This window comes from Delphinapterus leucas, chromosome 21, assembly GCF_059928025.1.
Source record: "Delphinapterus leucas isolate spDelLeu-1000000601 "Yukka" chromosome 21, BTC_Dleu_Yukka2, whole genome shotgun sequence".
In the NCBI taxonomy this organism is placed as follows: Eukaryota; Metazoa; Chordata; class Mammalia; order Artiodactyla; family Monodontidae; genus Delphinapterus; species Delphinapterus leucas.
This window is the reverse complement of record NC_143149.1, coordinates 18,960,710-18,981,493: the sequence shown is the minus strand read 5'-3', so window position 1 is coordinate 18,981,493 and position 20,784 is coordinate 18,960,710. Positions and strand designations below refer to the sequence as shown.

General features: G+C 33.8%; 1 protein-coding gene across 1 annotated transcript in view; it reads left to right on the top strand.

Moving 5' to 3' along the window:
• TUSC3 (tumor suppressor candidate 3) overlaps nucleotides 1–20,784 on the top strand; it is a 218,477-nt gene that overhangs the window by 43,710 nt on the left and 153,983 nt on the right. The window contains exon 2 of the mRNA XM_022571105.2: nucleotides 15,742–15,911. Coding sequence (XP_022426813.2) covers nucleotides 15,742–15,911 — 170 coding nt within the window. The remainder of the gene's footprint in view (nucleotides 1–15,741; nucleotides 15,912–20,784) is intronic.

Genomic DNA, 20,784 nt, shown 5'->3' with positions numbered 1-20,784 from the left:
AATTATTTCTTTAGATGATCAAGCCTTATAAAATTGAACATTGAAATTACACTGATAGCAGTTAGAAAAACTTTCATGAATGTGTTCTTGGAAAATGAAGACCGGATATCTGACATTGGAATTAAGGACATGTATTGAAAGTTTATGTCTAAATCCTAACTTCTTGCCATCTATTTCATACTTTATCATTTGTCAGAAATAAGTATGACCTAGATTTTTAAAGCAATTGACATTTTAATTTGGTAATAGGGGGGAAAACCTTTAGTTGATACTGAACATTGTTTTTCAGTAATAATATATAATTTCAATAATGTTTATTGATCAACATTTATGTATGTATATATGTACACACACACACACATGTGAGCATGAAACGCTGTGGCCCATCGTTGATAGTTTCGAAGTAGTTTTCATATAGGGTTGTTGGTTTTTCTCCGTTTAAGATAATTAATTGCTGTGAGCATCTAGCTATTTCCAAACTTCAAGAGTTTCTGGTTGAAGAGGGGATTCAGAGAGTATAATATAAATTGAGACTTTATGTAATTCTTGTTATTGTAATCAAAACCTCATCCCCTCCCCCCAACCCTCCAAATACTAATTAAAAAGTTTTTCTTTTGGCTTTTCTTGCTTGTATGTGTTTCAGGTTCATGATAATATTCCTTTTTTTACTGAAATTTTGATTGAGTTAGATGACCTTTACGTTTATTACAACCTAGAGATGTGATATTCTGTTATAAATTTTGCCCTATTTTATAGTTAATCAAGACTAACATTTTGTTCCATTGCACGTTGGACCATAAGTAAAAGTACTGAAGTAGATTTTCCATCCTCTTTTATTTCCATATTTTGAAATAGCTTTGCAGGGTTTTCAAAGTCATTTAATTTCAAGTAAAATACTTTTAACCAGTACACAAATATAATTCAAGATTATACTGTTGATTTGATATTTAATCTATGCTGTAGGATTTAGGGCATCTCATCATGTTAGATGAAATAATCAGTATTTTCCAATTTTTTTATGACTTTTTTTTTCTTTTTGTTATGACTTTTTTTTCTTTTTGTGGGATCTTCCTGGACCAGGGCTTGAACCCGTGTCCCCTGCATTGGCAGGCGGATTCTTAACCACTATGTCACCAGGGAAGTCGGGTTTTTTTGTTTTTTTGGTTTTTTTTTTGGCTGCGTTGGGTCTTTGTTGCGGTGCACGGGCTTCTCATTGCAGTGGCTTCTCTTGTTGTGGAGCACGGGCTCTAGGTGCGCAGGCTTCAGTAGTTGCAGCATGCGGGCTCAATAGTTGTGGCGCACCGGCTTACTTGCTCGGCGGCATGTGGGATCTTCCCGGACCAGGGCTCAAACCTGTGTCCCCTGTCCCGACTTTCCTCTTAAAGATGTATAATTTTAGCACGGTAGGACAAGATTTCACACATCTATGCAGGATGTATACATCTTGCAAATGTGTTTGTTTTAAAAATTGTTTTGTTAAGCATTTGAGCTATAAAATTCTAACTTGTTGTCTAAATATATTTGATATTAGAAAACTATAGTTAAGCTGGGACAAAGTGAGAGAGTGGCATGGACATATATACACTACCAAATGTAGAATAGATAGCTAGTGGGAAGCAGCCACATAGCACAGGGAGATCAGCTCAGTGCTTTGTGACCACCTAGAGGGGTGGGATAGGGAGGGTGGGAGGGAGACGCAAGAGGGAGGAGATATGGGGACATATGTGTGTGTATAGCTGATTCACTTTGTTATATAGCAGAAACTAACACACCATTGTAAAGCAATTATACTCCAATAAAGATGTTAAATAAATAAATAAATAAAAATTTAAAAAATCAACTATACTTTAAAATGAAATAAAAATTAAATTAAAAAAAAGAGAAAACTATAGTTAGTCCATGGAAGAACGTTTAACTGGCAATGCGGGAGGGGAACACTGACATCTGCAATGAAAGTAAAAGAAAATAATATTGCTGTAGTAATAGTATTTAAGAAAAATGCTGAATGATGGAATTGGGGAAAAAATCCTTGTATTTAAGGATAAGCAAGTTTGATTAGGATTTAGGTAGCCTTAGAGAATATAAAAAGAATGTTATTAATAATTAACTTTAAGGACAATTAGAGGTGGATAATGATTCTTATAGTTTATTTTGTGTATAAATTTGTTTTCCTTAATTTTTATCATTTTTCTTACTCTTAAGTTTGTTAGACATATAGAAGGTATAATTTTATTTCTGTTTGTTTTATCTTAATGGATTATTTTAAAACGAATTGGATGGGCAGTTAGGAGAGAGGGATAAAAACATACATGAATATTTGAGGAGGTGACTCAGCAACAGTTGTGAGATATGAGGTATGGGATATTGGTTTGCTATTTGAGAACTGAAATCACATTCTTGAACCTTCTCAATGAGGGTTCAGCTACCTGCTATATATTACAGATTCTGAAATTTTTTTGTGTTTGTTAGCATTGTTGAACTTGCTAATAAAGGAATTGTGTCCCTGGTAGATTAGATAAATGGAATATCAGTGTGAAATTGCTTCACAACAATAGAAATGACTAATCTGAATTTCTTAATAATTATTCATATTGAGAGTTTATGTGTGTGGCACTGTGTTAAATACCTTATGTGTTTAGTGGAAATACCTTTTTTTTCCCCATTTCAGCAGGAAAAACAGGTTTACTGAAATCAAGAGAAGTAATTAAAATTACAGGTCTGTAACACTACAGAATTCGAAATTATAGGTTAACTTTGCAGGAGGTCATTAGTGGATTTGTTCCCATGGTATCCATGGGTAGCAGGCCTAAAGTGGGTTCATTAACTGAAATATTCTTATGAGGATGAGGTCTTAATCTATTTCAGAGGACTATTTTAATAAGCAGTATTTGTATTTATTCATTAATTATAGTGGCTGTCTATATTTGTAAGTGTATAAAATGTATTACCCCCCATCCCCCCCCAAAAAAAAACACACAAATGTTTCCCCAAACTATTCTCTGACCAATGTATACTCATAGTGGGGGTGGAAGGTCTAAGTGCTTAAAGAGGTTAGTAGATTGAAGGGATCTGGGGAGAGATGCTAGCCCGTTGAGCAAGAAAGCCCATAGTGGTGATACTCCCCCCTAGTGGTGGAGCCTGGTAACCCAACACTTTAGAGTGAGGCTGAGGTCCCATTCTATGGAGAATTTTTTGTTTTTTTAAAAAATAAGCCACAGGGCGCACAACTTATCAGAACTAGAACTTGGGTTGCTTCTGTAACAATTTAGATTTAAATTCAATACTTTCTCTTTAAATTTATTGTTGTCCACTTATAAAACCTGTGGTTCTGTAGCAGTGGGGGGCATTGCTTTAATGTTAGCTTCAAGCTAAGTCTGAGGAGACTTTATGAAGGAAGTAGAGGGGTGCAGAGTGGTATTTTGAAGGTAGTGGTGATGGTTCTAATGGAGTTAAGGCTCCTGATGAAGAGAATGCCTGCATTTCTGAAGGAATGATGGCTTTTGAGACCTTGGGAATGATTTTTCTAGATTTGAAGATAAAAACATACTAATATTTCTAGTTCCAGTCATTAAAGTGTGAATTTCTTTTAGGATTCATTTATATTTTTTCAACTGTGATACACATTATACTAACTGAAACATTTGATTTTAATACACGTGTGAACATAATGTTGGAATTCTTTCAATTTATTACATTGATGTATGCTTTGGGCCAGTTTTTCTCTCTGAAAAATTTGTTTTTCTACATGCACTGTGACTACCTGTAACCTTATAGGAATTGCATTTTGTGGCTTGCTTCATACCAGTTTTTATGAATATATTTGCTTTGCTTGCATATACTTTGTAAGATTTATTCAGTGACAGGTTATTTTTATTGTGGTTTGTTTTTTAGTTTCCAGAATTAACTGAAATGCAGTATCAGTATTTACTTTTACATAACAACTTGGATTATATGGGACTTCATTTACTAGTAATTTTATTGTTTTGTTGCCTGCTGTTTACACAGGATGACTTATTTCCTGTGGAGTCTGTGTGGAATACATGATAAAATTTGATTTCTCTGGAAAAAATCTCCATTAAATGAACTTTAATACAGATATAATGAAAAATATTTACTAGGTTTTATCTCCCCACAATTTGTCAAATGGATTGTAGTTTTTACAGCTTCACATTTTACACTCACTTGTTAAAAGTATTGTTGAGCTTATTAAAGGCAGTTTCCCGTGGTGGAATGAGGAGGTGATGCAGCGTCTCTGATACGCAGTGTAGAGTTTGCAGTCAGTCAGCACAAGTAGCTGTCACTGTGGTCTCCTGCAAATTGCCTCATCTTTGCAACAATACACACACACAGGCAGTTCGTAGAGGAAACCTGAGTGGTTAGTAAACATATTAAAATATTAAAATGCATATAATATCATTGATCATGAGGGATATGAAAACTACAAGAATATTGAGATGCTATTTGTTACTTACCAGCCTGGAAGAAATTTTTAGAAGTCTGACAGCTGTAGCGTTGATAAAGATGTGGGAAAATAGGAACTTATACATTGTCGGTGGGAGTCTAAATTGGCATAATTAGTTTGGATAAGCCATTTGGCAATGCCTTACGATTGGTTACTAACTTTTTTATGTGCTGTGGGTGAATTTGACAGTCTGGTAAAGTCTATGCACTTCTTTGCAGGATAATTTTTAAATGAATAAAATACATAGACATACAAAAGATAATAACCTCACTGAAATACTGTTATCAAAATATAAATGTGATTCAATAATGTTTGGTTTTTTGTGAAGTCATTTTATAACAAGAATCTAATGACAGGTCTTATAACTGAGTTCAAAGTACTGAGGAGTATAAACAATATCTAGAGCTATCAGCAACAAGCAGAATGAAAGAGGAAAACATTCCTGATTTTTATTGGTTACAAAGTCACAGATACTGTTAATTCTGTGGTGTTTGTTGTCTCTATTTATAATTGAAATCGTAAATTTTAGTTAGAGATTTGTGAAAATGAAGATATGTTTTCCGTCCTTTCCAAGTTCATGGTTTCCCTGAATTCTAATCATGGAAGCAGTGGAGACCCAGTTTAAGAACTCTTGCAGAGAGCGTTTATAAACCATGAACGGTGTTCATTGTTGATAAGAATTTTTAAAAATCTTATAAATGGTTAGACTTCTTATAAATGCTCTCCAGCAATGGAAATAAATAGATTACACCTGTATGGGTCAACAGGCATAGGTTTTTAAAACAAAACTTCGACTTAAAAGTTTCAGTATGAAATTAGAAAATATTATGCTAATTTAAAAAACATATAAAACTATATCGCATATTGCTGATGATTTCATGTACCTGTTTTTGTGTGTGTCTCTGTAGATAATAAAGATAGGTTTAAAAGAAATAATACTTTTGCCTAAATGGGAGAGAGGAGAATAAGATGGGATAAAGAGTTCAGATATACCTGCAATGTTTTAAATGTTTATGTTAAAAAAAAATCTCAAACTTACTCAGTAATAATCAGTTACAGATTGCGGGTGCATAGGTGTTTGCTTTGTTATTCTTTGTACTTTTCAGAATTAAAACAGTTCTCAAACATTTTAAAATAATGATTATGATGAAATATTTTATTATAGTGTATAAATAAACATTGTAATAACAAAAAGTGGTACAGAGACAGATTAGTTGAAAGGGGATTAACTTCTTTCATTTGCTTCAGGTGCATATAGCTTATTCCTGTACATAATTGTACTATTGATATTTTGTGACTAATGCAAGTATTTGTTTGGTTTTTGCTTTTCTATTTAGATTGTAAAAGTAAGCCTTTAAATAGCAGTTGATGTTTATGGTAGCAGAATGGAAACTCAGTTAATGTGGTTAGGACTGTGTTACTCTGCAATAACTTAATAGCCCTGAATTTGTCCATTTCTGGCATGTTTATCACCAGAAAAGCTCAAAATTTTATCTTTCTAGACCCAGGAAAATGGTTTTATTTGTTGGGCTTATATTGGTTTCTTGTATCTCTTCTCTCTAATGGTTCACTAAATTAGATGTGAAATATCTGGGATTGCTTTCTTCACTTTCTTAGTAAAGAGATACATAAAATCCTGGTTATTGAAGAAGAACTTTTGATAAATACTCCAGGCCATTTTCACTGAAATGAACTAAGGTGTTCGTCAATAAGGATGAATGTAATGGTAACTGCACAAGTTAGAATATAATGAAACGTCTTCATTTTCTCAAATACCAACCTGACCAAAAAGTAAGGATTAGATTGAAGTGAAGTGAACAGAGCTTCCAAGAGCATGGACTCAGTCCATAGATAGGAAGGTTAGTAAGGAACTGCAAAGATGCACAGGGTAACCGAGGCAGTCCCTGGCTGTGTTGCACATTTCTTCCTAGAGAAATCAGAATTTCTTGTCTTTTAACTATTCTTTTTTGGATATCTCTTTCACTGTCTCTTTCCAATTGGCAATAACTGTTGTTTTATTGTTTATAAAGTAATACAGGTAAGCATTTCAAATAACATAGAAACTAATAAAGTAGAATAAATATACCCCTGTAATCTTCACCTCTAGAAATAAACCATTATCAATTCACTATATATCCTTTAAGATATTTAGCATATATGTAAAATAAGTTAATGAGTGAATAGCACACGTTTATTTTTAAAATATGAAATAGTTCTTTACGTAGTGTTGTGGTAAGTAATCCTTTTGGATTTACTTAAAGGTAAGTTGTGACTATCCTTTTAGTAAGTTTGTCTCATCTTGTTAATGACTATAATATGTTCCATTTCATACCATATTATGATCTAACCAATCTCCTTTTTATGGCCACACATTATTTCCAAATATTTGCAATTATAAACAGTGCTGCAGTGAGTATCCTTTTGAATAAACACGTGTGCCTTGTCTGATTCTTTCTTTAACATAAATCCCTAGAAAATGTATTGCTGTACTGAATGGTACATACATACATTAAAATTTTGTATGTATTATTAGTGTGACCATGAAAGATTGTACCAGTGTATGTCCATATTGTTTACCTTAATATTTTACAGTGGTGTTTTTAATATAACATATTCTTATGCGAAGTGGAAACAGAATGTTTTTATAGTATTTTTACCAAATGAATATTACCACTAAACATATGGGACCTTGTGTACATACCACTTCCAAGTCTTAGTGATCAGCTTTCATCTTGGGTTGCTGTCTCTGATTATAATAGCAAATGTTTTTAAAAGAGTAATTCTCCTGCCACAAGGGGATGGAGAAAGAGTGTCTGGACCAACAACTATGTTAGCCATGAGAGAGCTATGTTAATTCTGTTTCTGCATTTCCAGTAAATTGTTCCATTACTTAAGTTATACAAGTATTTGTCTATGAGGCAGGCACCAGGCTGGGCACGGGGGACACGATGAATGAGACACAGTTCTGGGCTTTAAGTTCTGGGGTTTATTTTAATACTTTAGTGGTAGAAACTGATAAGTAGCTGATAATAGGCAACTATTTAAAAAACTAGCATTGTGGTTATAAAATGACATGTGTAAAATAATACCCTGTAACAAAAGGCAAAATAGAAATGTTCACAGATGAGAGCAAAAAAATTTCACAAAACAATTTAACCACCTAAAAACAACTGTCATTAATGTTGGATGAATTTCATTTTCCTCCAACATTATGAGTATTTTTAAACCTTTATAAAAGTTGAAAGAATTTTACAGTGAATACTCAAAAATACCCACCACCCAGATTTTACAATCAGCATTTTACTGTGCTTGCTTTATCATGTGTCCAATCCTATCATTTATCATCCATCTTTTTAAAGTAAGTTGCAGAAGTAAGTATCCTTCTTTGCTTCTACATGCGTAGATTAACTACTATTTTAAATACTACTGTGTTTTAAAGTCTGTATTGATTAACTATGTGTTATAGAAGATGTAGAAACTTTGTACTCTTACATTCCTTCCCAAATTCCCTTTCCTGTCTCCAAATATTTGATAAATTACTTTAATTTTGGAACGTAATGCAAGTGTTATAAATCTTGAGCAACCATATAACTTATCCAGACAAGGATATTTGTGAGAGAGAAAGGAGGTACTATTCATGATTACACAGGGACAGCGAGTACAGCTTGGGTGCTCCTAGGCAAATGAAGATGATCAGACTCTCTATAACAATAGCTGCTGGAGTTGTTTATTATTCTTAGTTTTATACTTAAGTGTATTTGTATTTAGTAAATTAAACACTATAGTCAACATTTAGTCTTTTACCATAGTTTATTTCCTGAGTTCTTCATTTTGAGTCACCTCTGGTTGGATTTTATCCATAGCTTCTTCTTTCCTGAGTTCTTTATTTTGATGTATCTCTTGGTTGGATTTTATCCTCAAGTAGTCCCCCCACCTCTGTGACTGGGTCTAATTTGTACTGAATTCATTAATTTTTTTACTTGCTTTGTTACCTTACATTATTTTTATACTTTTAATAAATAATATATTTCAATATGCTATTGTTCTTTTATTATCCCTATAATAATAGGGATAAATGGAACAATAGTAGAGGTATCCCTTATCTGGAAAGCGAGGCATGGTGTGAGGTTAGAATATCGTTTCTAATACTACTCAGTGTTTTCTACGTAAAGCCCCATGTAATTAGTTTCTTTGGAGGTTTTAATGCCCCCAGTTTTGGGGTCTTTGCTGATAATACAGACTTCGGTTAGTAGGTAGCTGTGATAATTTTGATAGTATACTGTTTATATGAAATAACCAAACCCGATCTTTTGTTCTATCCAAAAACTTGGCTTGCTCCTGCCATTTGTAAGTAATTTGGTAGACGAAATTCTACTTAGGTTAATAAAAAAGGTATTGGAAAGCTTTAAAGTACATTAGAAGCTTTGATTTCCTCTTGGCTTGCTTTCTGTTGGATTCTATTTAATTTTATTTGGATTTAATAATTTTACCATCACAAATTTTACTATCAAAAATTTATATGACTCAAGAATAAACCTGCTGAAAAAATTCGTCTCTTCATTTTGCAATTTATGGAATAATGTTTTTATTTTTCCTTATTCTTATAATAAAACTTTTCTTCAGCTGTAACACATAGTATGTTGCTCTTAATAGTGAAGAGTTGTATACAACCACTTCTAGAACAGAGCAGATTATTTTATGATATAATGCATTATTATAATAGGGTATCTGCTATACTTGTTGATGCTGGTAGTGACCATCCTGCCTGGATCTTTGCTCTCGAGGCAGTAAGGCCCGATGGCTATATACAGCCTCAAGTTGATTTTCTTCTCTGCTCATACAGCTACTCTTATTCTTTGTATCTGGTACCTGTTTTACAGTGGGATATTTATACAAGAATAAATGTCTAACAGGAGGATATGAAGGAGTTCAGGAAAGAAGGTCTCAGAAACTAATGCAATAGTGGAATAAAAATGGGATGCTCATTTAGCCCTTGTCATGATTGTGCCATGTTAAAATGACTTCATATTTTGATCCTTCAAGTGAAAACATCATGGTCCCCATTTCTAATGATGTTGTCTCTTGACAGGAGAGTATTGTACTTCAGCAGTTTTACAGTGAAAAAGTCACAAAGACAACCCACGTGAATTTAAGAAAACCTCCTCCCAAACCAAAAAAAAACCAAAAAGCAAACTGTGTTCACTTTATAGCAAAAAATAAAACAGAATAACTCCCAATTCTAAAAAAGACAGTTTTTGACTATTTACATGACTTTGATTTATTTATCTGTAGATAGTAGTTATTTAGTTATAGTTAGTATAAACTTTGCCTTCTGTCTTTCCACTTAATGTTATAATAGAATTTTTTCACTAGTTACAGACCACATATATATTATTCTAGTCCCTAATATTTCATTGTTTTAATATGCTCTTTATTTCCTGGCTTTTTTATTTTTATTGATGTTAATCACATAACTATGTTCAGATTTTTTCCTTTGGAATTATTTTTTAAGGTGTGATTACATCACACTGATAATAATTTATTATTTTGTGTCAATGTTTTTGTGTAGGGCCTTACTTTTTGGGGATGAGATGTATTTCCTAGTATACCTGAATTTATATAATTCCATACATTCATTAATCTAGTGTTGTTATTACTACTAGTATCAAATACAAAATATTTCAAAACACCGTGTGATAGTCTCTGTGTGTTTTCTCTAATAAAATTAAGGTATAATGGCATTTAACATTAGGAATCTTAAAATTTATTACTGCCATGGGATAAGTTTTTCATGGAACAAAACATTTTGATATTTTTCATTGTAGAATTCATATTCATGTGTTTATGTAAATGCACTACTTCTATTTTTGTGAATTAGGAAATCCTAGAATAATTAAAATTGATATTAAATTCTTGAATTATTAATTTTAAATTTGACCACAGTAATTTTTAAGTTCTTATGGTTATGTCAATTATATATACTATAAATATGCAAGTTCAGGAAACAGTTGCTTCTTTTATAATGCTCTGCACTTTCGAAGCAGTGAAAAAGTAGAGCAAAGAATCTATGATAAACTGAAGTTAGAAATCCTTTTTTTTAAAGTTACATTTGAATAGGAATAATAAATTATAGATTCTTAGTTTATAGCTTAAAAATTTTACAGATTCCATTCAGTAGATACACAGTGTATGTAGAGGGAGCTTCAGGGCCAATCAGGAGCTAGCCATTCTCAGGATGCTTTGAAGGATACAAAATCATGGAAATGTGGATCTTTTCCTAGGGAAATTTTCTGGGGAGAGTTCAGGTTAATAAAGTCACTACTTTTAAAAGAGTGTCACTGGAAATATTTTTACTGAGTCTCTAGAAAAAGTTCACTTAATTGAATATTGTAGCACCATCAATTGAAGTTCTATCCTTTCTACAAAAGCATGAACGTTTGAAAAAATATTTTCACCAATAACTTTATTTCTACATTTCTCATTCAGCTCTGAATTGAATTAGATACTGCCTTTAACATGTTGGACTTAAAAACTTATGTAACACTCTCCCCCATATAAACTTGTAGCTGCGCTGGTATTGGCCTTAGGTAGCCGGCTGGGTTCCCTTTTCTGTAGTTACACAGCCAGGTTCTCTTTAGGAGCTACACTGAGGAAGAATTGGTCTGGGGTTTTCCAGTATTTCTTTCTTTACTTTTAAAGAGCTTGATATTAAATACATCAAGGAACTCTCAGTATGATTAATGTATTTTTGAATCTCTCACTTTTTCACCTTTGAAGTAATGATAGTTGAGGTTTTCCTGTAGAGTGTAGATTACATTTCCTGCAGAGGTACGATGATTTGCCAAGTTCTTAACTAACCCTTTGTTTGAATCTTTGCTCTCTTTATGGCATGTGTACTGTATGCATTTTTTATTTTTGATAAAAATGGTGTATTTGTCCTATTTATTGTGTAGCTCATTGAGGTCTTAAGGCTGAGTGCCCTTAAGGCTGTTGGTGATCTTTAGTGAACACTTTGTAATTATCAATACATGGGGTGGTATAATCTCTGATATTTTGATTTCTGGAAGCATTCATTGCCCCTTATATTTTATTCAAATCTGAGAAGAATGGCATGATATTAAGAAAATGAGTAAGGATTTTGGGGATCAAATAATTGTAGAAATTGAAGCTAACTTTCCTCCCAAATGCAAAAATATGCATCTGGCTGCTTCTCTTTGCCTTGTCAGTGGGCTTTGATTGAACCTCTTGGATATTCAAGTTGTGAAAAGTACAGCTCTCTTTTCCTCTCAGAGACTTTCTATAAAATACAAGGAAGGACAGAAGGGTCATGAAGTTTCTGTGTGTCACTAAGAGATACCTTCAACATGTACTTCTTATTCTCATTCCAAATTTATGTCCTGTGAATTATTGTAAGCAAGTTAGTGTGGCTATTTTTTCCTTCCGTTTTTATTGAGATATAATTTACACATGGCACTGTATAAGTTTAAGGTGCACAGCATGATTTGACTTATGTGCGTCATGAAATGATTACCACAGTAAATCTAGTGAACATCCATCATCACGTATAGATACAAGATAAAAGAAAAAAAAGTTTTTTTCCTTGTGATGAGAACTCTTAGGATTTACTCTCTTAATAATTTACATATAGAACATACAGCAGTGTTAATTATATTATGTTGTACATTATATCCTAATACTTGTCTTTTTCTTTTTTTATAGTTCCCTGTGCCGTACAGCAGGTTTTCATTAGCTATCTATATTATACATAGTAGTGTATATGGCACCTGAACAAATACTAGGTAGGTGTAAATACTACGTAGGTGACTAGAACAGACACACGAATAGCTATCCCTCTGGCAGATGTTTTTTTAAGACAAGAGACCACATACATATCTTTGTTTTGGTGCATCTGGTCATCATTAAAATTTACCTAGGGATAAAATGCTGGAAAAAAATATGGGTATAAAAGCATTAGTGAGATTTTTTTTTTCCTGTTTAAGCTTCACTTTGGAATGAACAATTTCACTACATGTTGTTTAGTGAAATGTACCATTTCTTTATATTTTTGTTATGAATTGGTTAAAAAAACATGAATTGAGAAAAAATTGAGTAATGTCATATGTTGGGGACTGGCATATGTCGATTATGCCAGTTTATTAATAGTGAATTGCCTTACAATTCAGTTTTTATAAAAACATTAAGATAAAAATAGAGGGCTGGGCACCTATAGTTAGTGTGACTGAGTATCTTACCTTCATTAATATGTGGGACCTGCTGGCCCATGATTTTTACAAGGTAACAGGTAAAGACAGGGTTTCTTCCTTGAAGATTCTAAATTTTAGATTTCTTTTTCCTTTTAGAAATGGTAGATGTATGGCATCTGTGTCTCTATTTCCCAGCCTTGTGCCAGCAGCAGACAAAACTCAACGGCTCACACCCTCTTTACTGATAGTATCAGTGTGGATTTCAAAACTGTGCTTTGTACTGAATTTAAATTAGCTGCTACCAGTCAGTTAGTGTTCACAGAAATAAGATCTTGTGTGCCATCCTTTCCTGAGTTGTCACTAAGCCATTTAACAGCAGAGCCACAGCCGTAACACATCAATATAAGCAACGTATATTTTTTAAAGCTAGAGCTTATTTGCTGTAAAGCCTTGAGAGTAGGATCTGTTGTACTTTCATTTTCCATAAACTTAGCATAGTGCTGGTCATGTATTTAGTAATCCACAATGCATGTTTAGAAATTTAGCACAATGTTTGCTATGTACTAAGTACTCAGAGAACATTTGGTAACTCTTGAGATTAAAGTACTAATAAGATTAAAAAAAACACTCCCTCTGTAGTTATTCTTTTAGCAACCTGATTGAGGTTGCTGATAGAAATTAACCCGAGGAGAAGGGAACAGAATTTGAGTGCCTGTACTTTTCTGGATGCTGTGCTAGGAGTTTTCCATACATTAACTCATTTAATTTTACCAATTTGTGAGATATTATTTCAATTTTATAGATGAAGATGAGATTCAGAGAAATTATTTGGTCAAGTCACACTGCATGCAAATACAGAATCATCATTTAAACTTGAGCCATTAAGTTCTATTTTTAAAATGAACATACGGTGCCTTTTCAATTTTTAAAGGTTTCGCTATGTTCCATATTATGGATGTTTCCATGCTCCCTTCACTACACAGAATTCCCTTGGGCATGATTTTGTTTCAGGTTTTATTCTCCAGTGGGAAGAGAGACTCATGAGCATCACTCTCTTCAAGAGACCAAAAGGGACACACAGACAGAGAAGGTGGGGAAGTCTTAAAGGTAGTCTTGGGTAAGGGAAACTGTAGCATGAAGAAAAATTCCCAACAAAGAGGGGTACAAATGGCCCTGAAAAAGGAAATACTTTGAAGGAACAGATGCACCCAACCTTCTCCTTAAAGAAAATCACATGCCTGTCACAGAGAAATGCAACATAGAATAAACCCTATTTGTGGACTGTAGCTCAACCTGTGATTCTTTCTTAGTAGATTTTAAAAGCATGAATTCACATTAATCAGATTTCTGTTCCTTACTGAATATTTCTACTCCATCACCGTGTAACATTTTCCTTTGAGAATTAACTTAACCTTCTTTACAACAAATGCTCTTGAAAGTTTGAATCAACCATGATGCCCTAAAAACCTACCTTCCTAGACCATTTATTTCTTATTTTTTGTCATCTAATATTTAATCTGAATATAATGTTCTTCACAAGTTCTCCAGTAATAGCCAGAATTAAAACTGTGGTTCTCATGTGTTTTGATGTATATTCAGAATATGTAGGAAATTTGACAGGAAAAGAATTGTAGACTACATATAGGATTATAGTGGTAAAATCACCCTTTGTTATCTAACAATAGTGAAAACAATACTTCTACCAATACTGCCTTGTATTTTATAGTACTTTATAATTTACAAAGGTTTTTATCTATCATCTCTCAGTAAATCATCTAGGTATGTATTGGAAGGTCAGACGTTAATCGATGAGTCCCTAGGTTCTGAGAGGTGAAGTGTCTTGGCCAAGCTTTCGTGTGTAGTGACCAGAGCGCAGCCCTTTTTCTTTTCGTACAGGACTCTTAGACTGTGCTTGGTGTGCTCAGGTGTCATACGTCTCATCAATTAAGATTTCGTCTGTGCCTAGGTCCTTAGTCCTTCTTAAATGGCACAGTTGAAGCCCTTCTCTTCCGACCACTCATTCTTTCTTGATTTTCCAACGCTAACAAATTTCTTATAGGAATACAACCCTGTAGAGTTTTTTACTTCTCAGACTTTTTCAGGTAAAATGGACAATCTAAAGATTAAGAGCGTTCTGTACAGAGGCTAGAGTGTTACTTTCACTGTCACCCCACCCTGGAAGAGAATCTTCCTAGCCCCCAGCTCCATGGTACCGTCTCGCCTCACTACGCCTCCCACCATCCCAGTTCCTGCTGCAGTAAGCCACTATCCTGACTTTTAGCACAATAGATTTTTTTCCTGTTTTTGATCTTACTATAAGTAGAATCACGCAGTGCTCTTTTGTGCATACGTGTCTTTCGCTCAGTTTCGTCTTTGTGAGATCCCTCCAAGCTGTTTGCATGTTGATGCTTGGAGGGAAATTGAGAGTTGGGTTGAGGCTCCCCATTCCACCCTTGCTAGCGAGGGAGGTGGTGGAAGGGCAGTGTTTCGTCTGTGGTGTTTGGCTAGACCAGAGCAGTTAGTTTTTGTCTTACTAGGTCTCCCTTTTTTGTCCTTTGGGTAAAGAGAGCAGGCTTTTCTTGGGGTTTTTATTTGTTTGTGTCCATTGGTGTTCTTGGATTGCCAATGTCTCTGGCTACCAGTCTGGGATGGGTGAGGCTGAAACAAAACTCAGGGTACTCACCACCACGGTCTCTTCATTTTGGGGTCACCAGCCAGCCTTCCTTCTTCTTCCCACTTTTCAGAGCCTTCTTATGCTTGTCTTTCATATGACCAGAGTTTTTAGCTGTCTTTAGTGGGGGGTTAGGGAAAAGCATATCTATTCCATCTTTCTGGAAGTGAAAGTCTATTTTACTTTTGATGTCTATTTTTATAAACTTTTACAATTGTTAGGAAAAATAGATGAAATATTTTATGCATATATGGTCAGTTAACAATGACTGTGTTCACCAAAACAAGAACTTTTAGCAGAAATGAATTTTAGGTAAAATATAATCCCATGTAATTCTTTTTACTTGAAGTACAAACTGAAGAATTTTAACCCTGTGTAAATTTAAATTCCTATGTTTATTGCAGAATCTTTTAGCTGAGAAAGTAGAACAGTTGATGGAATGGAGCTCCAGGCGCTCAATCTTCCGAATGAATGGTGACAAATTCCGAAAATTTATAAAGACACCACCTCGAAACTATTCTATGATTGTTATGTTCACTGCTCTTCAACCTCAGCGGCAGTGTTCTGTGTGCAGGTAATGTATGCATTTAAAAAATTAAAAACTATTATTGTATGATTATATGTTTGTTAGAGCTAAGATAAAAGTATATAATAGAATTAAACATTTGTTCAATGTTGTAATCAACTATAAGTGCATTTAAATGTAAGCTCAAAGTCATTGTTTTCTAGGAAATGACTTTGATAGGCTAATATTTTTATATTGTATAAAATATTTACTTAACCAATCCACATGTAATCATAAAACAGATTTTTTTATCTTTATGTCCTGTATAAAGGTACATATGTTATAGAATTTGGTTCAAATATTGCCTTGTAGGTCACCTACATATATATTAGGGGCAATGAAGGGCAATGAAGGGGCAATGAAGTAGCCCCCTTAAACATACTCTGATCAAATAGTTTAATCAAGAGGCCGTACTCAAGGAAGTCTGTTTACTTTTCAGTACCTCTAATGATGAGAAATTTCTTCCTATGATATAGAAATTTCTTCCTATGATATGATTTGAAGTGAATGAAATAATTTTCAGTGGGAACATACCAAAGAAAGTTTTGGACAAATATAAATATAATATATATACAACAGTGCTTGTTTGAGATAATTGTAGTTTCACATGCAATTCTAGAAAATGATACAGAGAAATCCTATATACCTTTTACTCAGTGACACCCCCCCCCACCAATGCTAACATCTTGTAAAACTGTAGCACAGTTTCACAAACAGGATATTGGTATTGATACAGAACAGTTCCATCACAGTAAGAATCCCTCCTGTTGCCCTTTCTAGCCATACCCACCCCATCTCCCCACCTCCTGAATTTATTCTCTATGTCTGTAATTTCATAATTTAAAGACTGTTATGTAAGTGGAATCATATAGTATATGTCCTTTTGGCTTTGGCTTTTTTTTACTTATCATAACTCCTTCAAAATCCATCCAAGTTGTTGTATTTGTCAGTACTTCATTCTTTTCATTACTGAGTAATATCCTATGGTATGGATGTACTGCAGTTTGTTTAACCATCCATCTGTTAAAAGACACCTGAATTGTTTCCAGTTTTTGGCTATTAAAAATACAACTGTTATGAACATTCTTGTACAGGCTTTGTGTGAACTTAAGTTTTCACTTCTCTGAGATAAATGGCCAGAGAGTCCGGTGGCTGAATTGCAATGGTAGTTGCATGTTTAGCTTTATCAGAAACTGCTAAAATGTTTTCTGGAGTGGCTGTATCATTTTACAGTCCCACCATTTCTGTGTGAAGGACCTAGTTTTTCCATATCCTCACCAGCATCAGTGTTGTCATTGTTTTATTTTAGCCATTCCGTGGGTATATAATTTTAATTTGTGGTTTTATTTTGCATTTCCCTAGTGTAATGGTGTTGAACATCTTTTCGTTTGCTTTTTTGTCATCTGTGTATCACCTCTTTAGTGAAATATCTTTCATGTCTTTTGCCTATTTCTAATTGAATTTTTTTTTACTGAATTTTGAGAGTTCTTTATATATTGTAGATACTAGTCCTTTGTCAGATATGTGGTTTTTAAATATTTTCTCCTAGTCTATGGTTTGCGTTTTCATTCTCATAACAAGGTCTTTTGCAGATTTTAATTTAGTGAGTCCAGTTTATCAGTTTCCCCTTTTACTGATCTTACTTTTGTTGTCAAATTGAACTCTTTGCCTAGCCCTAGATCACAAAGTTCTATTTTTTTCTCTTCTGTGTTTTTTATTGTTGTTGTTGTTTTGTTTTTTGTTTTTTGGGTTTTTTTTTTGCGATATGCGGGCCTCTCACTGTTGTGGCCTCTCCCATTGCGGAGCACAGGCTCCGGACGCGCATGGCTCACAGGCCCAGCCGCTCTGCGGCATGTGGGATCTTCCCGGACCAGGGCACGAACCTGTGTCCCCTGCGTCGGCAGGCGGACTCTCAACCACTGCACCACTAGGGAAGCCCTTCTCTTCTGTGTTTTTCAGAAAGTTTTATAGTTTTATGTTTTACTGTTGATTTGATCTTTGGGAGAAAGGATTCAGTCTTTCATCACTAAGTATGATACTAGGTGTAAGAGTTTTGTAGATGTTCTCTATCAGGTTGAGCAACTAGTTTACTGAGCCCTTTTGTCATGAATGGGTGTTGCATTTTGTCAGATTTGGGGGAGTCAATTGATAGGTTCTTTCTTCTTTAGGTTGTTGATATGGTAGATTACATTGATGGATTTTCAATCGCTGAATCAGCTTTGCATTTTGGAATAAATCCCATTTGATTGTATTATATTCTTTTTATGTATTGCTGAATTCTATTTGCTAATATTTTGTTGAAGTATTTTATATCTAAGTTCATGTCAGATATTGATCTATATTTTTCATTATTTATACTGTCTTTGTCCAATTTTGGTATCACGCTGATACCTCATAAAATGTATTGGGAAATGTTCCCATCTCATTTATTTTCTGGAAGTGATCTGTGAAATTACACAGTTTTAGAAATTATGTTAATTCTTCTTTAAATGTTTGATAGAATTCTCCAGTGAAATCTTCTTGACCTGGAGATTTTAAACTACGTATTCCATTTCCTCAATTGTTAAGGACAATTCAGGTTTTCTGTTTCTTCTTGGCTGAACACTTTCTCTTTTCAAGAACAAACACTTGTAGCTCCACATTCAGACTCTTCACATTGTATAATCATCTGTAGACTTCAGATTTCTAAACCATTTTGAACTTTAGTGGAAACCAAAATTATTAGTAACATGGGCCAATGAAAAAAATAAACCAATTTCTCTCAGACTAGCTTGCAGAAAGGTAATTTCAGTATTTTGAAATTTTCATGAAAGATTTTATCACAGTCTAATAATGAGTATACGTTGGGACATAGCTCAAAGTGGGTAGAAAAGATGAAAAGCAAAATATTTTGAAAAACACCATTTCAGATGATTCTGAGTTCACCTTCTATCAATTTGAGGACCAGTACTTAAGTGGACATTAACATTTGTCAGAATTAGGTTAGCATTAAGGACAGGGTATGTTTATGTTTATCTAAGGGGTGCTGAAAAGCCCTTCTGAGGCAAAAATACCATCTTAGTTGGCATTTGGTGTAACAGTTCAGATTCCACAAAAATATACTGTCCTCTGGCATCCTACAATACCTTATATATTTTAGGGAGATCATTTCTTTGCTTCTAAAAGTTGAATATATTGATTTCCTGTATTCACCACTGTTATGAAGAAATCTATTTAATAATTATATTTTTTGCAACTGTAACCTAGACTTTATTATCCAAGTATTTATTTTACAGTTACATATAATTGTATATATTTTGATAACATAAACCACAGCATACTGTTAAATGGTATATCCTTTAAGTAATAGTTTACTTAATGCATTATGTTGTTAAATGGTTAAATATGGACTCTCAATTTTTTAATGATGCTTAGCTCAAAATAACCTTTATTTACTTGTTTATTACAGCCTTTTTTGTAATAAACTTTTAAATTTTAGAGTAGTTTTAGATTTACAAGAAAAAAAGATTGAAGTTATTAGGAAAAGTTAATTCATGGATCAAGATGATGGTGAAGTTGTTAGAGGAGAAAGGAAGAGCCCATGAACGTTTAGAGGCAAATAAAAAGTGTAGAGCAGATATGTGCTTCCCATACCTAGACATTCTGGTTTAATTGGTTTTCTTTGTTGGGGGGGAGGTCAACACAGTGACATTTTAAAAAACATGCTCTAGGTAATTCTAGTGTGCAGCCAGTATAGAGACAGGGAAGCTAAGAAGCAGGTTCATGATTCACAGCTTTTTAAAATTTAATTTCGTTGAGGAACAATGGGAATGGATGAAGACTTATTAGTTATTTGGATGACCATATAGCATTGACAAGGATCCTTTATGAAACTAGAATACTCAGATTTTTAGTGAAGAATCTCTAGAATTAAATGATTTCTTCCCCAATACTCAGCAATTTAGGAGCAAGAACACCCTCCATAGGGATTAACCTGTTTGCTCTATTCTACGAAGTGGATTAATTGGCACATATTCTGAGAATGCTAGTGAGAGTATATCTGAAATGTGTAACTGGGGGTTAAAAATTGGTTAGGGGGTCAAAGAAGCCAGGGGACAGCTGATAAACTAGGTGTGATACAATTAAGCTAGATTTTCACAAGATTGAAGGAGAGGTTTTGTGTGAAAGGAGGACGGGGTTGAAAATTAGGAAGTTGTAAAGGGTTGATTAAATAAATGAGTAAATTGCTGAAGTATAATGTAGATGATTGTGGATATAATAGAGAAGCTTTAGGAATGATAAGGCTGGGCTCACATCTAGATTATAAACATGTATGTCAAAATAACTCAGGATTTTAATGGAACTGGAGAGGAAAAATATTAAGTGAGCTGAAAGAGGGATGTCTTGGAGTTTATTGGATGAGGTTGATAGATTTACATTATAGAGTAATATAAATTTAAAAGGAGGATCTGTTAAATAATTGTGATTGAAAAGTGGTCTGAGATCTACTGTCATTGAGCCAAGAGAGTACCGAATGTGACCCATATGAGCAGAGTGAATGAAAGAGATCTCAAGGGGACAGCCAAGATGGAAAGGTAAAGAGGAGTTTCAAGAAAAATTTTCAAGAAAAAGTGTTCAAATTATATTCTGTATTATAAATTAAGTGCCTCAGAGGGAGTTGTAGATTCATTGAGAAAGGCACTCTATCATCAGCAGTCATTTTTGTTTAAAAACTTGAATTCTCCTGGGTCCTTCTGTGTCAGTGTAATTTGGGACCATTTCTATAATACTGCTGTAATTTTTTTATAATTCTGTAGAGTCATTGAAATGTTCGTAGCTATAAGTTTAAAAGATTAGTGCTTTCCTTTGTGAGACTTTTTCTGCTTTTTTCTTTTCTTTAAGA